This window comes from Ranitomeya imitator, chromosome 5 (assembly GCF_032444005.1).
Source record: "Ranitomeya imitator isolate aRanImi1 chromosome 5, aRanImi1.pri, whole genome shotgun sequence".
NCBI classification, from domain to species: domain Eukaryota; kingdom Metazoa; phylum Chordata; class Amphibia; order Anura; family Dendrobatidae; genus Ranitomeya; species Ranitomeya imitator.
In genome coordinates this window covers 151,406,521-151,428,893 of record NC_091286.1, presented here as the reverse complement: position 1 = coordinate 151,428,893, position 22,373 = coordinate 151,406,521, and the positions used below count along the sequence as shown (strand labels likewise).

General features: G+C 43.2%; 1 protein-coding gene across 2 annotated transcripts in view; it reads left to right on the top strand.

Annotated features, from left to right (window-relative positions):
- FNDC1 (fibronectin type III domain containing 1) overlaps positions 1-22,373 on the top strand; it is a 392,429-nt gene that overhangs the window by 265,598 nt on the left and 104,458 nt on the right. For both annotated transcript variants that reach the window (XM_069769220.1, XM_069769221.1), the window contains 3 exons: positions 9,669-9,743; positions 14,921-15,061; positions 16,296-16,526. In XM_069769220.1, the coding sequence (XP_069625321.1) occupies positions 9,669-9,743; positions 14,921-15,061; positions 16,296-16,526 (447 nt within the window). The remainder of the gene's footprint in view (positions 1-9,668; positions 9,744-14,920; positions 15,062-16,295; positions 16,527-22,373) is intronic.

Below are 22,373 nucleotides of genomic sequence, written 5' to 3'. Positions count from 1 at the left end.
TCTGCCCGCACCTATTAACTAGTTAAATGCCGCTGTCAAACGCAGACAGCGGCATTTAACTACCGCTTCCGGCCGGGCGGCCGGAAATGACGTCATCGCCGACCCCCATCACATGATCGGGGGTCGGCGATGCTTGTGAATGGTAACCATAGAGGTCCTTGAGACCTCTATGGTTACTGGTTGCCCGTCGCTGTGAGCGCCACCCTGTGGTCGGCGCTCACAGCACACCTCCATTTCTGCTACATAGCAGCGATCAGCAGATCGCTGCTATGTAGCAGAGCCGATCGTGCTATGCCTGCTTCTAGCCTCTCATGGAGGCTATTGAAGCATGGCAAAAGTTAAAAAAAAAAGTTTAAAAAAATGTGAAAAAAATAAAAAAAACATAAAAGTTTAAATCACCCCCCTTTCGCCCCAATCAAAATAAATCAATAAAAAAAATATCAAATCTACGCATATTTGGTATCGCCGCGCTCAGAATCGCCCGATCTATCAATTAAAAAAAAGTATTAACCTGATCGCTAAACAGCGTAGCGGGAAAAAAATTCGAAACGCCAGAATTACGTTTTTTTGGTCGCCGCGACATTGCATTAAAATGCAATAACGGGCGATCAAAAGAACGTATCTGCACCGAAATGCTATCATTAAAAACGTCATCTCGGCACACAAAAAATAAGCCCTCAACCGACCCCAGATGATGAAAAATGGAGACGCTATGAGTATCGGAAAATGGCGCAATTTTTTTTTTTTTTTTTTTTAGCAAAGTTTGGAATTTTTTTTCACCACTTAGATAAAAAATAACCTAGTCATGTTTGGTGTCTATGAACTCGTAATGACCTGGAGAATCATAATGGCAGGTCAGTTTTAGCATTTAGTGAACCTAGCAAAAAAGCCAAACAAAAAACCAATGTGGGATTGCACTTTTTTTGCAATTTCACCGCACTTGGAATTTTTTTCCCGTTTTCTAGTACATGACATGCTAAAACCAATGATGTCTTTCAAAAGTACAACTCGTCCCGCAAAAAATAAGCCCTCACATGGCCAAATTGACAGAAAAATAAAAAAGTTATGGCTCTGGGAAGGAGGGGAGCGAAAAACGAACACGGAAAAACGAAAAATCCCCCGCTCATGAAGGGTTAAGTTGTTCGTTCAAGCCACGGGGTTGGCATGTGTCCAGGAGAAAGATCCATCTCGCTTCTCTCTGTAGAAGCATTTTGTCCAGGTCACCCCCCCTTGGCGGAGGATGCACCTTGTCTATCCCCATAAATCGCAGGACCTTGGGGTCACCCCCATGTATATCATGAGCATGTTTTGCAATCGGGGTGTCCCTCTTATTTCGTACATCCCCCAAGTGTTCCCCCACTCGTCGTCTGAATTCCCTGATCGTTTTACCAATATAGGTGATTCCGCAAGCACAACTCGCCCTATATATGATACCTGTTGTTCTACAATTAATAAAGTCCCTGATGGTATAAGACTGCTGTGTATTCTCATTATGAAATTCCTTCCCAGTAAGAATAAAGTCACACGCCACACAAGTTCCACACTTAAAACATCCTACTGGTCTTTGAGGAAGCCATGTCTCCTTTTTAGGTGTAGTGAAATGGCTATGCATGAGTCTATCACCTAGAGTCCTAACTCTCCGGTAGGTAATCTTTGGTTCCTTGCCAATGATATCTCTTACATCCTCGTCCATCCCCAAAATTCCCCAATGTTTTTTCAAAATGTCCCTAACGGGTCCTGCCCCATTGTTATAGGTGCAGATCACCCTAGTCTCTTTAAGGGTCTCTTCCTCTCTGTTTTGGGGTATTAGCAAAGTCCCCCTCTCACATGTATTCGCATGGCGAAATGCTTCCCTGAGGATCCAATCCGGGTAACCCCTGGCCTGGAAACTCTGCCGGAGATCATCCGCTTTCATTTTGAAATCCCTTTGACTAGAGCAGTTGCGGCGCAGCCTAAGGTACTGACCCTTAGGGATTCCCTTTTTCAGGGAGAAGGGATGATGGCTATCCCACCTTAACAAGGAATTAGTTGCAGTCGGCTTCTTGTACACGGTGGTTTCAAGACATTCCCCATCCCTAGACTTTGAGATGAGGACGTCCAGAAACGGTAGTCTCTCCTCCTGTATTTCAAAAGTGAAGCTGAGGCCAACTTCATTATCATTAAGGGATGCCACAAAATTACCAAAGGCCTCCCTGGTGCCCCTCCACAGTATAAAAATATCATCTATATATCTGACCCAAAGATCCACAAGGGCCAGAAAATTCTCATGAGTCTCGGAAAAGGCAATACTGTCCTCCCACCAGCCCAGGAACAAGTTTGCGCAGGTGGGCGCTGTTGTGAATTCTGTTATCGAACTCCCTCCTGTGGTCATGAATGGTACTTCGGCGAGTTCTGTCCATGGACTCCCTCTGGTGGCTGTGAGTGGAGCTGCTGCTTCTGAGGTTCCTTCCACAGGTGACGTAGTTTATTCTTTGGCTGGCTGCTCTATTTAACTCCACTTAGATCGTTACTCCATGCCAGCTGTCAATGTTCTTGTACTGGTTCAGTTCGCTCTTGGATCTTTCTGGTGACCTGTCTACTCCAGCAGAAGCTAAGTCCCTGCTAGTTAATTATTTGTTCATTGTTTCCTTGTTCAGCTAGCTATCATGATTTTGCCTTGCTAGCTGGAAGCTCTGGGATGCAGAGTGGCACCTCACCTCCGCACCGTGAGTCGGTGTGGAGGTCTTATTGCACACTCTGTGTGGTTTTTTTGTAGTTTTTTGTGCTGACCGCAAAGATACCTTTCCTATCCTCTGTCTGTTTAGTAAGTCTGGCCTCCCTTTGCTGAAACCTGTTTCATTTCTGTGTTTGTGACTTTCATCTTAACTCACAGTCAATATATGTGGGGGGCTGCCTTTTCCTTTGGGGAATTTCTCTGAGGCAAGGTAGGCTTTATTTTCTATCTCTAGGGCTAGTTAGCTCTTAGGCTGTGAAGAGGCGTCTAGGCAGAGTTAGGTACGCTCCACGGCTATTTCTAGTTGTGTGATAGGATTAGGGGTTGCGGTCAGCAGAGCTCCCACTTCCCAGAGCTTGTCCTGTGTGAGTTTAACCATCAGGTCGTTCCGGGTGCTCCTAACCACCAGGTCCATAACAGGGCGCACATGGGCTGCCCATGGCAGTGCCCCTGAGCTGGTGGAGGATCCTTCCATCAAAGCAGAAAAAATTGTTATTAAGTACAAATTCAAGGAGGGAAATGATAAATTCATTATGAGCCCTGAACTGGCATCCCCTTGTATTCAAAAAGTATTGTACCCCCCCCAAACCCCACAATGATGTGGGATTGAGGAGTACAGGGCCTCAACATCAATACTGGCCAGGAGGGTGCCAGGTTCAAGGGAAATACCTTCAAGTCTGTGAAGCAGATCCATGGTATCCCTAACATACGATGGAAGTGAGGTTACGAATGGTCTTAGGACATTATCGATGTAAATGCCCACACAGGCACAGGTAATATTTCACGGGCGTATTTATCAACTTGGATCTTATAGTGCATCCCTGCATTGAGGGCACATTACTTACTAGGCGGCCTGATCCGCTCTGGATTTTTCCCAAATCTTTAAACATCATTGATTAGGGGGAGGGATCTTGGGTATATATAGAGGCTTAATGGGATGGGTTGTATTCTACCAGAGACTGTGGACACAGACGGACACTTCCAGCTTGGGATGCCTAGCCACTGCAGGCCCCATACTTTATACGGACTTACAATCTCTGTGCCCGTTGGCACTTCTTTCCATATGACTCCCCTGATGATTCTCCATGACCGGAGTTGAAACGCGTAGGGAGGAAGAAATTATATCTCAAGAGGATTTGGGACTCTGCCTTTATACACATTGGGTGGGTTGGTCCCTTAGAGCTAGGTCCATTTGGGGCCTGTCCTTGTTAGGACAGGAGTTACATAGGGGCTACAGGGTAGACATATTACTTTAGCCCTGCCTCTTCTCATTTACTTGGATCTCTACTCTGTCGTGCGGAAGTATACAGTATCCGGCAGCTTGGGTGAGATCAAACCATTATTTTTTAATATTGAGCACTGGTTCACCTGAGCACTTTATATGTATCTTTTTTGTTTGTGTCCTGTTGGATGTGCATTTTTTAGTATTTACTATTAAAGCTTATGTTTTATTAGTGGATATCCTCCACAGCTGATCCTGTCTTGAGCCAGAGGGTATATATATGGTGAGATTTCCACACGCCTTTGCTTCTCTTCACATGACTCTGCGGGCCAAAATATTGAAAAATTATAGCTCTCAAAATATGGTGCTGCAAAAAAATTTTTTTTGCAATAAAAAGCGTTTTTTAGTGTGTGACAGCAGCCAAGCATAAAAACCTGATATAAATCTGGTATCACTGTAATCGCTCTGACCCGAAGAATAAAATTGCCTAATCACTTATACTGCACGATGAACTGCGTGAAAAATATATAAAACCAATTCTTCACCTGCTGTATATTTTTTATTCTTCCTTCCAAAGATCGCAGTAAGGCTTGGCGCACATGTATCCTGCGCTCTGCGCTGAGCGCTTGCTCCGGTCCTTTAATGTAAATATTTGAAATACGTGATTCAGTCTAAACCTCTGGAGGAAGATTCCCTATAATGAGGCAGATGGAGGCACTGTGGAAGCTGTCTGATTTGTGATCCGGCAGTGTCCTTTTTAGCATTGCATAAAAGTGCCGTCGGCCACAGTTTTGTGCACTTCTGAAAAAGAGGACACCACTGAAAAGAGGCCAGGCGGAGTCCAGAGTAACTCTGCTGCCTCATTATAGTGAATGGATCCCTTGGAAGTTTCATCTGAATCACATCACTCAGAGACTTAGATAAAAACCTCAAAGTAAGTGATCAGTGTAGAGCGCCAGATAAATGTGATCTTAAACTTTAAGTGAAATGTTCCCAATAAAAACTTCAACTCAATCCACAAAAAAGCAAGCCCCCACTCAGGTCTGTCATCTGTTGACAGAAATATAGGAAGCTTCCACGTTACTGGTAGTACAAAACCTCTGGAAAAGCAAAATGGCTCCTCACCTGCCAAAAGTAACTCAGAAAATTCTGTGCTCCCCAATCCAAATGCCGCCTCCCTTCTGAACCCCACAGTGTACCTAAACCACATATAGTGTCCACCTGTTTGTCATTTCTGAAGTGATGAGAGCCCGCCTAACTTACGGGTTTATGTATCCAGAAGCCTGCACTGGGCATAAAGTACTGGTGACTGCAGCATACTGGTCACTACAGCATACTGGTCAATACAACGGCAGTTTGCAAACCCACAGGCGTGACACACATGTGTTGTCAGTATGCTCACTGCACCATTAGATGATTTTAATAAGAGGTGTAGTTTGTAAAATAGAATCACTTATGGGGAAGTCCTACTGTCCTGACACCTTGGAGGCTCTGACAATGTGACATGGCACCAGCAAACCATTCCAGACAAATCTGTGCTGTCATAATGGTACTCCTGTAACACCCCAGGTAACCGGTTGTTACAGTGATGTTGCCTTCCTTTCGGGGAGGGCGATATCATGCTTGGAGGCAAGGAGGATTCCCTTTACCAGGTAACGCACCTACATACAACACATTCTGAATCCAGGCCAGAAGGGGGAGCTTGGAACCCAAAGGAAGATTTAGTTAGTTTGTCCAGGGAGACCAAGGAGGACAGTCTGGAGAGACAGTGGAAGAGTGAGGATGGAAGAGCAGAGGGGCCGTGCATGCATGAGAAAGTGGTGCAGTCCCTGGAAAGAGAGAAAGTTGGACAGAGATTGCCAGAGAGGAGCTGGTCTAGGAACATGTGCTTAGGCGGAGCTGGTAAGAGAGGTGTGCAGTTGAGCAGACGTTGGAGTCTGCAGCTCTTGGCAGAAAGTGGAAGAGAGCAGTGAGCAGGACTAGTGGAGCCATGCAGCAGACGTGTGAGCTGCAGCTCCAGGAAAGGAAGATAACCTGAAGGGTTAAATTGTAGCAGGAAAGGGCTTATAGGGGAACTGTGACAGGGCACCCTCTGAGCCGAAGCGCAGGAACCAGGTCACACGGCAGAACCGGAGGGCATAGGACTTTATGTAATTTGCCTGTACCCACACTTGAAGGTGCAGCAGTGCACTAAGACACCGGGTCATGATAGAGACCCTATAAAAAGGCTCAAACTGCCCAACATATGGGTAAGTGTCCCAGGACAGTAGAGAGAGGACTTTGTACAGTAACAACAGGCAGCAAGGACCTCGCATACGAGCGCGAGTAGGAAGGCTTACGGACCTCACCTGGATAAGGGATCCACCATTGCCTCCAGGCCGGCTGGACTATATCACCACCTGTTGCTGGTACCCTGGACTGAGGCTGCTTGCAACCAGTAAACCAGGTAAAGACTTTACAATGTCCTCCATTTATTTGCTGACATACACCATCCCTACCCAGCACACCGGGAGCCCTGGGGGACCCCGCTTCACCTGTGGGAAGCATCACCATCTTTGCTGCAGTAGCATCACCCCAGAGCACCCCTTTAAGCAGCGTCGGTCCCCTCTGACCAAGAACCACAGGTGGCGTCACGAACACAAACTTTATCACAACACCCCTAAAAGACCTATCCCTTTTACTTGAGTGCCCAGGGCCACGGACCGGGTCGCAGCCACCGTGACCACCCCTTTAATTGCGACCGGACCCAGTACCGAGGACCCCACTGCCCTGGTGGGCGACTCACTCCTTCTGAGCTTTGCATTGTGCCAAAAAAGTAGCTTTCGACCACATATGGAGCATTGCTGTACTCGGGAGATTCATATTTTCCTATTAGCGCTTTTGAAAATTAAAAACTTAGGACTAAAACAACATTATAGTAAAAAAATTAACTTTTCATTTTCACAGCCCATTGTTATACAATTCTGGGAAATAACTATGGCTTTAAAATGCTCACTACACCCTAAACGAATTCTTTGATAGGTGTAGGTTCCAAAATGGGATCACTTGTGGGGGTTTCTGCTGTTTTGGAACCTTGGCGACTCTCCAAATGCAACATGGTGTCCACAATTCCAGACAATGTTGAACTCCAAAAGTCAAATAGCCCTCCTTTGCTTCCAAGCTCTGCTGTATGCTCAAACAAGAATTTCTGACCACATATGATGTATCCCATGGACTGCAACAAATTATGTGGTCCATTATATCCTGTTACCTTTATGAAAATAGAAAATTTGGGGGCTAAAACATTTTTGGGGAAAAAACCTCATTATTAATTTCCACTGTCCAGTGTTTTAAAATTCCTTAAAGCACCTGTGAGTTTAAATATATTCCTTGTGGAGTATAGTTTCCAAAATGGGGTCACTTGGGAAATGGGGGTTTCTATTGTTTAGGCACATCAGGGCTTCTGCAAACATGACTTGGTGTCAGTGATCTCTTCCAGCCAATTTGTCAAATGTTGTTCCTTCCATTCTGAGCTCTACTATCAAGAACCCTGCTGCAGACTTAGAGCAGGAGTCTGTGCACGAGGTACAGAAGGACAGGGGGTGCTGTGGTGGGCTTACCTGTTGGAGCGCTGAATCACGTGACCACCAGGGGAGGGGCCAGAGGGAGAGCCAGATGCTGAGTTGCGGTGGTGACCAGCAAAACTGGAGAGCAGTCTGAACATGCCGAAGTCAAGCCAGGAGGTCGATGAAATACTAAATGATGAGACGCTGAGAGTGGTCAGGATGTAGCAAAAGGTCAGGTAGCCGGAGATAGCGGTGCAGTACAAATGGGGAAGACAGGAAATTAGTAAGAGTACGAAGCCGAAGGTCAGAGCCAGAAACAGACAGTAATGCACAGAACGAGAACACAAACCGGATCATACACAAGAAGGCAAACGGACTACACAGTATGAAAGCACAGCAGGGCGTCGGACACACACCCAGAACAGATGTATCACTAAAGGTACCGTCACACTAGATGATATCGCTAGCGATCCGTGACGTTGCTGCGTCCTGGCTAGCGATATCGTCCAGTGTGACAGGCAGCAGCGATCAGGCCCCTGCTGTGATATCGCTGGTCGGGGAAGAAAGGCCAGAACTTTATTTTGTCGCTGGCTCTCCCGCTGACATCGCTGAATCGGTGTGTGTGACACCGATTCAGCGATGTCTTCGCTGGTAACCAGGGTAAACATTGGGTTACTAAGCGCAGGGCCGCGCTTAGTAACCCAATGTTTACCCTGGTTACCAGCGTTAAAGTTAAAAAAAAAAACACTACATACTTACCTACCGCTGTCTGTCCTCAGCGCTCTGCTTCTTTGCTCTGGCTGTGAGCGCCGGTCAGCCGGGAAAGCACAGCGGTGACGTCACCGCTCTGCTTTCCGGCCGCTGTGCTCACAGCCAGAGCAGAGAAGCAGAGCGCCGAGGACAGACAGCGGTAGGTAAGTATGTAGTGTTTGTTTTTTTCTTTAACGATGGTAACCAGGGTAAACATCGGGTTACTAAGCGCGGCCCTGCGCTTAGTAACCCGATGTTTACCCTGGTTACCGGCATCGTTGGTCGCTGGAGAGCTGTCTGTGTGACAGCTCTCCAGCGACCAAACAGCGACGCTGCAGCGATCCGGATCGTTGTCGGAATCGCTGCAGCGTCGCTTAGTACGGTATTAACCTTAGCCAGGATCCCCAGACGAAATTGGGTAAATATAGCCCTCCCCAAACCAAAAGGAGGCCATACAAAATTAACCCAGAGAGGACAGGGAAGGAACCCTGTCCACAACCATGACATCTACCATGCGTCCAAACAGCTGTTTTCCACCAAATATTGAGTATCGGTGTATTCAGGAGAAACTGCTCAACTAATTCTACAGTCCATTTTCTCCTGTTACCTTTATGAAAATTTGGGGCTAAAGCAACAGTTTTGTGCAACAAAGTAAAATTTTCATTATGTCCTATACTTATTGAATGTGGTTTTGAGGGGTGCAGTTTTTAGAATTATGTCACTTTTGAGTATTTTCTGTCATATAGACCCCTCAAAGTTACTTTCATTTTGATGTGGTCCCTAAAAAAATAGGTTTCGTAAATTTTGTTGGAAAAATGCTGTAAACTTTTAACCTTCCTATTTTCCGAAAAAAAAAAAAAATGTTTAAAAAAATGATGCTGTTGTTAAGAAGACATATGTCAAATGTTATTTATTAACTAGATTATGTGGTATAACCATCTGATGTAAGGGCATAAAAATTCAAATTTTGAAAATTTGCTAATTTGTTTAACTTTTTTTTAAATGTTTCATATTTTTACAAATAAACGCCAATCATATAGACCAAAATTTACCACTAACCTGAAGGAGAACTTGTCACAAAAAAACACAATCTCAAAATCCCTGGGATACGTTGAAGCATTCTGGAATTATTACCACATATATCAGATTTAAAAAATGAGGCTTGGTCCTTAAGGTGCTAAAAGGAATCCATCATCAACAGCTACTGGTGAATGTTTTATGCCAAAAATAATTTAAAATACTTAATTCTAATGATACATTTTCATAATTTATGTTGTGTTTATGTTTTATATGTGTTTCTTCAGTAAATTGGCACCTTGGAAATTGTCATTAGGATTTCTACCCATGAGCATTGCTTGTAAAATCACAGATTTTTCTAGGCTAATATTTCTTCACTATCACCATTGGATATAACATTTATTGTTCGCTGTTTTAACAGATAGCTACTCTGGCCAAGATCTAATTGTTACAACAGAAGCACCAGAAAGTATCACATACTTCGATCTTGATCAAGGTAAAAATGATTGACCTTGGAAAATATGATGTGGAATATTTTACATCTACACTACAGGTTTGAAAATAAAATATGGATTGGAGCAATTTGTTATTAAAAATTAGTTCTACATATGAGTAGTGATGAGCAAATATACTCGTTACTCGATATTTCCCGAGCATGCTCAGGTGTCCTCCGAGTATTTATTAGTGCCCGGAGATTTAGTTTTCATCGCCTCAGCTGAATAATTTACAGCTATTAGCCAGGCTAAGTACATGTGGAGGTTGCCTGGTTGCTAGGGAATCCCATCATGTAATCAAGCAGGCTAGTAGCTGTAAATCATCCAGCTGCGGCGAAGAAAACTAAGTCTCCGAGCCCTAAAAAATACTCGGAGGACACCCGAGCATGCCCGGGAAATATCGAGTAACGAGTATATTCACTCATCACTACATATGAGTTAAACAAAATATATAAATATAAAGCTGTGTGTTTGTAATGAAATGAGTGCAAATGGAAGGTTTTATAATGGTGGATGATCAGACGGAGAAGTGGAAAATTAACCATTATATAGATAAGTGTCAAGTTTTGATTTTGGGATAAAAAAACATCTGTTGCATATTAATTGATATGAAGTTGTTTTATAATTCAGAAAATTGCTAGTCAGAGACTCACTGAATGTTTAGTACATCAGTATATTGTAAAGTCACACCAGAGCAGTGGAAGGTTAAAAGGCAGGAATCCAAATAAATTAAGGGATAAGAGAACTGTTGTACAAATCAAGACTAGCCATGATGTTTTATGACATACCTACTGTATTTTTAGTGTACAGGGCACACCTCACTATAAGACACACCCCAGTTTTAGACAATAGAAATTCTGATAATCTTTTTTTCCTACTAATTAAAATTTTCCTGGTGTTGTAAAGTGGAAAGGTCGTTATCACTAATTTTAATAGACTACAGTAGAATAGGGAAGTAATAAATGTATGATTAGTGCTTCTCTGCAGCCAGTGTATTAATAACCCTGCTGTTCTGTTCGGTCTGGGGAGACCTATTTTGAACTTTGGTATTTTTTGGGGTGTTCAAGATGCGGTTCTGAAACTTGTGGTTGATTGACTTAAATGAGGATGGGTCGGTCGGCCACGGGTTTCAGAGCCGCATCTTGAATATTTTAAAGAATATTGAAGTTCAAAGTCGGTCATTTTTGACCAACAGAACAGCAGGGTTTTAAGACTCGCTCACACCACTGTATAAGTTGTACAAGTGCTATCCAATTTTTTATCAGATAGCACCCGGTCAAATGTTATTTAATGGGTCAGTTCTGATTACCAATCTTTTTCACTGTGAAAAGAAACGCAACATGCTGTGATTTTATTCTAAAATCGAATGAGTGCAAGAAAAAAATTGGATGCCAAACGGAGCCACAGTAAAACATCCGATTTTATGAATGCACCATTGGAAACTATAAATGGTGTTGTAAAATATTAATAACTGCAGAGTAGGACAAACGGATTGCATTCGGACAGCACACGGATGACAAGTGAGAAAGAAATCGTCCCGCTTTTCTAGATTTTTAATACACTCGTGTGAACCCAGCCTTATACACAAAGATTTGCAGCATGCACATTATGTACACTCTCTGCATCGTACACATGTATATACAACACTGCTACATGGACAGTACAGACACCGCATAAAAAACCCCCACAGGCCACCCTAAAGCATGAGCATCTCATTAACTGAAAACTTCAAATAAAGATTAAACAACAATAAGATGGATTTCTTCAACCCAGGTATCATTTTAATCCATATAACAGCACCAATCTGACAGTGTCTGTAGTTTACTAAGCAAAATCCCGATGACAGGTTTGCTTTAAAGGGTTAGTCCGAAATCCAAAAATAAATTTAAATTAATAAATTTTTAAAAACTAATAACTTTTGTAATCTAAGTCATGGTAAAATTCCCTACCATTCACTCAGTTCTGCAGCTTAGGGCTCTGTTTATATTACCCACTTCCTATGACAATTCATTTGAGAATCCCCAGTTCATGATGGGATACTAAATCAAATCATCATCTGCTGGATGAAACTGCTATCACTCCCTTTGCCCTAAAATAAAGCGTTGTCGTGGTGGAGGTGGGCTGGTACATTCCGACACTCCCCTTGCTTCGCCGACTGCCATGAAATGAAGCATCATCAGTGACGCTCGTTTTGTTTTAAGGACTGGTCCCTACTCTGTCCCTGCAGTGTCTCCCCCATGTGCAGTTTTCCACAGTGCCCTGTGTGATGAGTGCAGCTGTCTGCTTAGCTGAATGGTAGTAAGCCAGCAGCAAAGCGCTATCACTATACCCGGTGTGCAGGAGATGTCACTGGTCTCTGTCGGGCACAGTGACACTGCTCGGTCATGTAAGTTTTTTTACTTAAATTCATGTTTGGGGCTAAAAATAATTTTTGCTATTGGGTTTCATCACAAATGGTTCACTGTTTTGCTTTACATGATTTTGATCCTTGCATACAAGTGATGTTGCCTTCCTTTCGGGGAGGGCGATATCATGCTTGGAGGCAAGGAGGATTCCCTTTACCAGGTAATGCACCTACATACAACACATTCTGAATCCAGACCAGAAGGGGGAGCTTTGAACCCGGAGGAAGATTTAGTTAGTTGGTCCAGGGAGACCAAGGAGGACAGTCTGGAGAGACAGTGGAAGAGTGAGGATGGAAGAGCAGAGGGGCCGTGCATGCATGAGAAAGTGGTGCAGTCCCTGGAAAGAGAGAAAGTTGGACAGAGATTGCCAGAGAGGAGCTTGTCTAAGAACATCAGCTTAGACAGAGCTGGTAAGAGAGGTGTGTAGCTGAGAAGACGTTGGAGTCTGCAGCTTCTGGCAGAAAGAGGAAGAGAGCAGTGAGCAGGACTAGTGGGGCCGTGCAGCAGACGTGTGAGCTGCAGCTCCAGGAAAGGAAGATAACCTGAAGGGTTGAATTGTAGTGAGCATCTGAGGAAAGAAGCACAGGAGCATGAAAGGGCTTATAGGGGAACTGTGACAGGGCACCCTCTGAGCCGAAGTGCAGTAACCAGGTCACACGGCAGAACCGGAGGGCATAGGACTTTATGTAATTTGCCTGTACCCACACTTGAAGGTGCAGCAGTACACTAAGAGCCCGGGTCGTGATAGAGACCCTATAAAAAGGCTCAAACTGCCCACCATATGGGTAACTGTCCCAGGACAGGAGAGAGATGACTTTGTACGGAAACCACAGGCAGCAAGGACCTCGCATACGAGCGCGAGTAGGAAGGCTTACGGACCTCACCTGGATGATGGATCCACCTTTGCCTCCAGGCCGGCCAGACTATATCACCACCTGTTGCTGGTACCCTGGACTGAGGCTGCTTGCAACCAGTAAACCAGGTAAAGACTTTACAATGTCCTCCATTTATTTGCTGAAATACACCATCCCTACCCAGCACACCGGGAGCCCTGGGTGACCCTGCTTCACCTGTGGGAAGCGTCACCATCTTTGCTGCAGTAGCATCACCCCAGAGCACCCCTTTAAGCAGCGTTGGTCCCCTCTGACCAAGAACCACAGGTGGCGTCACAAACACAAACTTTATCACAACTCCCCTAAAAGACCTATCCCCTTTTACTTGAGTGCCCAGGGCCACGGACCGGGTCGCAGCCACCGTGACCACCCCTTTAATTGCGACCGGACCCAGTACCGAGGACCCCACTGCCCTGGTGGGCGACTCACTCCTTCTGAGCTTTGCACTGTGCCAAAAAAGTAGCTTTCGACCACATATGGAGCATTGCTGTACTCGGGAGATTCATATTTTCCCATTAGCGCTTTTGAAAATTAAAAACTTAGGACTAAAACAACATTATAGTAAAAAAATTTAACTTTTCATTTTCACAGCCCATTGTTATACAATTCTGTGAAATAACTATGGCTTTAAAATGCTCACTACACCCTAAACGAATTCTTTGATAGGTGTAGTTTCCAAAATGGGATCACTTGTGGGGGTTTCTGCTGTTTTGGAACCTTGGCGACTCTCCAAATGCAACATGGTGTCCGCAATTAGAGACAATTTTGAACTCCAAAAGTCAAATAGCCCTCCTTTCCATACAAGTTTTGTGCATTATTTAGCCATAAATAAGCTGATAGGAGATCAGAAAAAGACAGATCATCCATCAGATTGAGCTCACTGATGGATTCTCAGGTAAAGAGGAAAGAGGACCGCCACTTTTTCTAGTCAGTACAACTTTCCTCATACATTGACCAGCACTGTCCATACAATGGCTGCTGGGGGAGGAGCATGTGACAAACCTGTCCATCAGCCTCCTACAATAGTAAAAAACCTGGGAAAGATGTTTTTCTATTGGAGGTGGCTGATTGGCTATTATGGTCACATGCTCCTCAACTAGCAGCCATTTTATAGACAGAAGTTCTGGTCAGACTGTGAGCATAGCTGCACGAACGAGACAGTGACAGACTTCTACGTGAGACAATCCAACTCCTATTGTGTTCCAAGGTGTGTATATATTGTGCTAGCACAAGAAATGTGCAACAGTAAAGAGAGGGGCGCAATAGCGCAGCTACCAAAATAACAATGAGTTTACTGTAAGGTACAATTCTCACCTTTACAAGTTGTTAGTATGCACAACACATATAATAACTATGATAGGAGGGCTGCAGATGGCATCGGACCCGCGAAGGATCTTCAAGAAATTCTAGATAGGATATTCAAGATGCCGACAATTTCGCGCTCCCCCAAAATCAGGCAAGGGAATCACAAAGTTCAGAAGAGTTGCATACTTTATGCAGGGCTACAGAACTACATGTTTTGTGGACATCCTGTCCACTTCCTCTGGCACATAGCCAAATAATGGAGGAGCGCAGAATTGTCGGCATCTTCAATATCCTATCCAGTGAGGGGATACACGGCAGTGAGGGGATACATTGGCGTCACAAAAGGAGATGTGTTTCTTTAAAGATTATCAAACTATTTTGCTTTTCTAGATAATGCACCCTGTTATTTATCTTTTTCTAAAATCAAAACTAAATAAATAAATCCTAACCGTGGCAAGTTGTAATATTGTTGCATCTTAAATAAAGTGGTAGGAATATTGAGAATGAAGAATGTTTCAATGTTGTTAGTTAAGGAGATTTGTGACTTTTATTGACCTGACATGACATCATTTTTAGATGAGTTAATTGAGACCACACGTCGTCCAATAATACATACAACAACACGGCCTCCGATTATTATTGAGGATCTCGAAATAAGGTCATTCGATGACAATTTGGTGTCTGAATTTGATGCAACAGGCAAGAAAAGATTTACTGGTATGTGTCTAGCTGTGAAAAGAGATATCTTACTACAATAGTTTGCATGTTTTATTTTCAGGGTTTTTTTAAAAAAAAGAATAGTATAATATGGCATTAGAGTAGTTTGCTGTTTATTTAGAGCGTAACCAATTTTATCAAAGTGAAGCAATCATTAGAAAATGACCTATTTTTTGAATTTCTTTTTGCCAAATGTATTTTTTTTTGTTGCCATATCACAATCCATCTTAAAAATGAAAAATAGAAATCTTGCAGTCTTCACACTGACCACTCTAACTTCTAGTTGTTTAAATAAACTGAATATGAACATAAGCCACAATGGAGAATTTTTGACCTTAACTTTTGTATTGAAGCATCTAATGAGTGCATTTAAAGGTTATTGTGACAAGAGGGGGAGTGGGGTCAGCTGTGACATCACTTGGTACGCACCTGTCTAGGCTTTGCTCCCTTCACCTTGTTCCATTGACCACTGTTGTGCTCCACATCAAGCTTTGTAGGTTGCCCAGCGTGTGACATCATCTCCCTAAGATGGTGGCCCAATAGGTCACACATCTGTGTCTTCAGATTGCTATTGAAGACTCTAATTTTATGTACTTTACCTCCAGTTCACATTGTGCTTACCTGCCTCCATTGCTGAATGCTTCATTTCATCCATCCTGCTGCTCCCAAGACTCCCGTGTGTGCCGCATCCTTGCTCCCCATGTGCCATTCTGCCAGATGCACTGACGCCCAAGGTTCATATACCACCCGGGTCCATGTTACTAGATGAGCCTTACATCATGTATTGTGATTGGGGGATCCTGTATTATCAGCTCTGCACAGAATTGTTAATTATCATTCTAATCCTGCCTCTGATGATATGGAGAGTGCTGAAAAGTCCCCCTGAAAGAACAGGAAGTATCTAAAAAAACAGGGCCCAGTGTGAAAAAATTGCCCCCAAAATTCTCAACAATAAAATCTGATTTAACCATTTGATTGTTTTCTGATGATAGCTTCCATTTAAAAGCAGAAACTTTGATCTGAGCCATGTGATGCTAAATAGCATTTTTTTAAAGAATAAAGATTGATGAAATGTACATAGTTAAAGTATCTAATAGTAATTGTGAGTCTAAATGCTCAAGCATCTCACACAGTTGTATTCTATGTGTCAGTGTAACAGGTAATGAAAAATAAGATGATTATATTTACACATGTGAAATCTTAATTTATATGGCACCATTTCTTATTTTCCCAGCTCCATATGTATCATATATAAGTAAGGACCCAAACACCCCATGCTCACTCAATGATGCCCTAGAACACTTCCAAGTGGAGAATCTGGCTGATCTTTTACCTAAAGAAATGAAAGATGGAGTTCTTCCACCTCGAAATATCTCCTATAACATTACTGTTGTGGCAGTTGAAGGTTGCCACTCCTTTGTTATCTTAGACTGGGCCAAACCGAAGAAAGGGGATTTCATTACAGGTAATTAATATTATTATTTGCAGAGAAGATGTATAATTCAATTTAAAAACTAGGTGATATAAGGCACGTTGAGATGCATATTTTGTTTACCTAGAAACAAGTTTAACTTTCTTACTGTAAATGGAGTCTGTCACTAGATTTTTGCTACCCCATCTGAGTGCAGTATAATGTAAGGTCCCTGACACTAGCGATGTGTCACTTACTGGGCTGCAGTTATCTAAATGTTGATCTCTGTACACACATGTATGCACTGTACAAGAGTTTTCTGCCCATGTACAGTGTATACAGAGAGCTAGCAATCAGTGATGGGAGTGAGGTTATACTGAGTTCAAGAATATGCTTGACTACCTGGCAGCAGGTTTACTAGTCCTCTAATGGTAATCTCCTGCTGATAAAACAGTGATTTTATCTATACTACTGCAAGCAGCCTTATAGGTGATACATCACTGGAATAATTAGGTGGCAAAAATCTAATGACAGATTTCCTTTAACTTTTTGCATAAGTATTTTACTAGTACAAGTTCACAACTGAACATACCACAAAGCTGTGGACTGTTGTCGCATTTTCTTCTTTTTGGCTTGTACCTTCCTGGAATTTTTTTAAGCATCCTTTTTGAGAAGAGGGATTTTTTTGTTAAGAAAATGTAAAAATTAACAAAAAATTATACAAAAGCCCCAAACTGTATGGGCATACAGGTCTTTGAAATGTATATACATCAGCACCTTTATTTCTTCTATCTGCTGCTTCATTCCAGATTAATGACCATTTCATTCATATGCAAATTAGGCATTTAGTGTTTAGGTCATCAACTAGCCACTGCCCCATGAGGATTCCTCCTCGTCCAGCACCTGGCTATTTAGTTTGATTGATAATACACTTTCTGATTTCCTGACATAGCACAGGCAATGAGTATCAACCAAGCTAAGGTAGCTGGTACTGTATGAGAAAACAAGCTATGCAGGCAGTGGCTCTTAAAGTGTGTCAAAGATAACAGCTGGTGGGTTGCACAGATCACACCGCTGTCACAAGTTTGTAAGGGGACACAACTCATGGGGCTTATGCTGTATATAGTGTACAGTAGTGAGGCTATGTGGAGCTCATGCTGTATATAGGGAGGCTATGTGGAGCTCATGCTGTATATAGGGAGGCTATGTGGAGCTCATGCTGTATATAGGGAGGCTATGTGGGGCTCATGCTGTATATAGGGAGGCTATGTGGAGCTCATGCTGTATATAGGGAGGCTGTGTGGAGCTCATGCTGTATATAGGGAGGCTATGTGGGGCTCATGCTGTATATAGGCAGGCTATGTGGGGCTCATGCTGTATATAGGGAGGCTATGTGGAGCTCATGCTGTATATAGGGAGGCTATGTGGGGCTCATGCTGTATATAGGGAGGCTATGTGGAGCTCATGCTGTATATAGGGAGGTTGTGTGGGCTCATGCTGTATATAGGGAGGGTGTGTGGAGCTCATGCTGTATATAGGGAGGCTGTGTAGAGCTCATGCTGAATATAGGGAGGCTATGTGGAGCTCATGCTGTATATAGGGAGGCTGTGTGGAGCTCATGCTGCATATAGGGAGGCTATGTGGGGCTCATGCTGTATATAGGGAGGCTATGTGGGGCTCATGCTGTATATAGGGAGGCTATGTGTGGGCTCATGCTGTATATAGGGAGGGTGTGTGGAGCTCATGCTGTATATAGGGAGGGTGTGTGGAGCTCATGCTGTATATAGGGAGGCTATGTGGGGCTCATGCTGTATATAGGGAGGCTATGTGTGGGCTCATGCTTTATATAGGGAGGGTGTGTGGAGCTCATGCTGTATATAGGGAGGCTGTGTGGAGCTCATGCTGTATATAGGGAGGCTATGTGCGGCTCATGCTGTATATAGGCAGGCTGTGTGGAGCTCATGCTGTATATAGGGAGGCTGTGTGGAGCTCATGCTGTATATAGGGAGGCTATGTGGGGCTCATTCTGTATATAGGGAGGTTTTTTTGGCATATGCTCTATATAGGGAGACTATGTGGGGTCAATGCTGTATATAGGGAGGCTATGTGGGGCTCATGCTGTACATAGGGAGTCTTTCTTTGGGTCATGCTATATAATATCAGCTGTATAATCAGGCGTAGAACATCAAATAATTACAATAAATATGTTAATATTAATATTGAGCAGAATTAATTTCAGCCTATTGGTTTGGCCCTCCACAACAGTAACGGTCTCTCATGTGGCCCCTTGAGAAAATTAATTGCCCACCCCTGGTTTATACAGGCCTATTGGACACCCCTTAAAGGTAGCATATGGTTTCAGGGGTAAAGTTTTCAGAGCAAGTGGAACAGAGCTATTAAATTCTGTATATTTAATCTGGAAACTATGGCACTGTTTATAAAAAATATACAAAGATGATACAAAACGGGAACAAATAAATACAGTATATACAATTACACAACATAAAAAGGAATTGCAAAAGAAGTACTAAACCTGATGTTGCAGGAATGGCTGTTATCTTTATGGAGGGAAGCAATCCGATTGGGAAAATGGGACACCCTCACAGAAAGCTAAGTCTTCCAAAATTAACAATTCGAGGCACCCAAACTCTCATTTTTAATAGATCAAGGTTACAGCCACATATCCCCAGCTTTCAGGAGAGCTTCGCCCCTGGAGGTCCCTGATGGTAGATATTGTCACATTGTTCCTATTGCTATTTTACCTTTATATTTAGGTAAAATATGGCTAGGCTAGCTTCATCCTTTGTACTGATATTAAGTTGGAGCAATTACAATGGCTTTACTTTGATATCAGTGAATGTGTTATGTTCGCCTCTTCGCTACTATGCCAAAAATATATCTCCCATAAATATTGGATCAATGCAAACCCCAATATTCATCACTGACCACAGGCTCCAAAGTGTCTCAGAAAAATCCTTTGAACATAGAAAGTCCTGTACTTCTCCGCTTCTGAATAAACAAATCCCAGTCTGGGTATCTTGTTCTCAGAACAGATCTCCTGTTGTAATTTCCTGTTCATGACAAGAGGTCTCTAATTCAATAGAGGTTGAAGCATCAGTTCTCTTACTTCCCCAGTTATAAAATGAGTTTGTTTCTTCCCCACTCTGGAGAAGTCTGTATGGATTTTAGTTTTTCTGTATCACAAAGTGTTTTGTCATACACTTCCTTCTCCATTTGCATATTAATCAAAATACTATTTTTTTGAGAATGTAGAAACAGATACCAATTATTAACGTGTCGATTGAGTTACTGTACATTTCAAAACCTGAATGCACAAATATGCAGTTTGGAGGGATTCATGTAACTGACTGATTCCTTTTAAATAATTAAATTTGAAATACAATACATACGGTACATATCATACCAAAACATGTGTTGTTGAGGATCATGTATACCTTACCTAGCATATTTTATTCAGTACTTTTTGTAAAGGCTTGAATAAATGTTGTAAACCGCTAATTATAGTTGTGTACAAAATGTATGGTAAAAGAAAAAGCGGGAAATATGGAAGCTGATTGCAGGAGCAGTACCACCTCCATTGGCACCAACCATCTGGGCAATAGTACTACTAAAAGTAGGTCACAATTTTCCTCCTTTTCCTTGTATATGGCACTCCTCACTGCAGGATGATGTTACCTCATACAGCGACCTGCTTAGTTTATGTCAGTAGTGCATAGTTCACCTCCTGCAATATCATACCAGTTAATCTTTTATATTGCAGATGGTCAGTTTTGTCAGTGATACATTTCTATGCACACCACTCTTTTGACTAAGGAATACATTTCACAGCAATATCTTAGGCTACTTTCACACATCAGGCTTTTGCCGTCAGGCACAATCTGGCGAATTTTGAAAAAAACAGATCCGTTTTTTTTCCCCTGGCTCTGTTTTTATCTCATAGAGTTGTATTAGCACCGGATTGCGCCAGATGGCCGCACGTTTCATCCATTTTTTGCCAGATCCATCTAAAATTAGTTTTCCGGCAGCTGGAGAAAACGTTCATAGGAACGTTTTTTCTGTACGGTGAAAAATCGCCCAGCGACTGATCCGGCGAAAAACGTATGAACCGTGTGTTGAAATGATGAATCCGACCTCCAAATCCAGTTTTTCATGCATTTCTCCATTGAAATTATGGACATTTTCTGTTCTGGTCTCTCTCTCTTTCCCTGATAAACAAAAACAGATCCAGCAAAAAACCGAATCCAGCGCATTAGTATTTCATAATTTGTACAGGATCAGTTTTTTGTTTTTTTTAAATCGCCAGATTATGCCTGAAGGCAAAAAAAAACAAAAAACTGATGTGTGTTGTGTGAAAGTAGCCTTAGTTATTTTTTCTTATTCTATTGATTAGATGAGTCAGCCTTTGTTCTCGAATGACATGAAGGACATGATTCACATGCCTAGTTGTGCCTATCAGCCGTGGAGGCAGGGGCACACAAGTATGTTTTGACACTCTGAGTCAGGGTAAATCTTGAGGTGGCAGTCAGGTGGTGAAGTAAGGCGCTCAGGACATTCCCCAAACTCAGACAACTATCAGACATTCCCACTAGCGTTGGAATCTCCCCGTCGCAATGCGTCGGGCAGAGATTCCGACGCTAGCGTTTAACGCACTACACAACGGAGGCAGCGGATGCATTTCTCCGGCGCATCCGCTGCCCCATTGTGAGGTGCGGGGAGGTGGGGGCGGAGTTCCGGCCGCGCATGCGCGGTCGGAAAAAGCGGTCCGTCAGGAGCAAAAAGCGTTACATGTAGCGTTTTTTGCTCCCGACGGTCCGTCAAAGCACGACGCATCCGTCACACGACGAATGCGACGTGTGGCAATCCGTCGCAATGCGTCGTCAATACAAGTCTATGGGGAAAAAACGCATCCTGCAAGCACTTTTGCAGGATGCGTTTTTTCTGCAAAACGACGCATTGTGACGGATTGCAGTTAACGCTAGTGTGAAAGGGACAATGACAATAATGATGATTATGGTTGTGTGGTGGACAAGACCTGGAAACCAGATCAGGGTGCTGCTGAAGTGATGTCATCAGAGGAGGAGGGTGTTGTCAGTTGGTAAAGACCAGTGCCAATGTCTGAACAATAGATCTTCTGGGTTAGTTTTTATTATTCTGTGGTCAGCTTAGGAGCCGGTTTTGCTGCTAGTGGTATTAGTGATGGAAACTAAACAACGCCTAAATTCACAGGTAATGCTAATGGCCCATCATACTTGAGGCCATCTCGAATCTGAGTGTTCTTTTCTACATTGTTGATAGAAAAAACTTTTACAGTGTGCAGGCTTTACAGGAGGAAAATAGGCCATGAATTTTCATGCTCCAAGAAACTAGGAACTATGACCTGCATTTGCATATGAAGCAGCATCACCTGGTCATGTGGTAAAAGCAAACTGACCAGTAATATGTGCAAGAATCAACCTATCCTCTTTCTCATAATAATCTTCATGGTACACAGGCTGCATTCTCAAGTAGTGCCTGGTCATTGTCATCATCAACATCCTCATATTTTGCTTTCTATACTTATCCTTCTCTTCCTCCATTGCATCATTAGTTAGCCTTATATATAGCCAACAGTGGCGTAGCTACTTGGGGGGCAGAGGGGGTTATGGCCCCGGGCCCTGTCACATGAAGGGGCCCACCGAGAGCCCCTGTCACTTTTTGATGAGGCAGAACACTCCACAGGAGGAGAGCAGCACAGTGGAGTCTCCCTTCTGCAGTGTACGGTGCTGGCGGTGCTGGCTTCTTCGGGGTTGCAGATTTGTGCACGCTGGGACTGGCTCAGGAGATGCTGGGTCCTAGTACCCACGTGCTTTTATCTCACACACTTCCTAGTCCTGCCGTCTC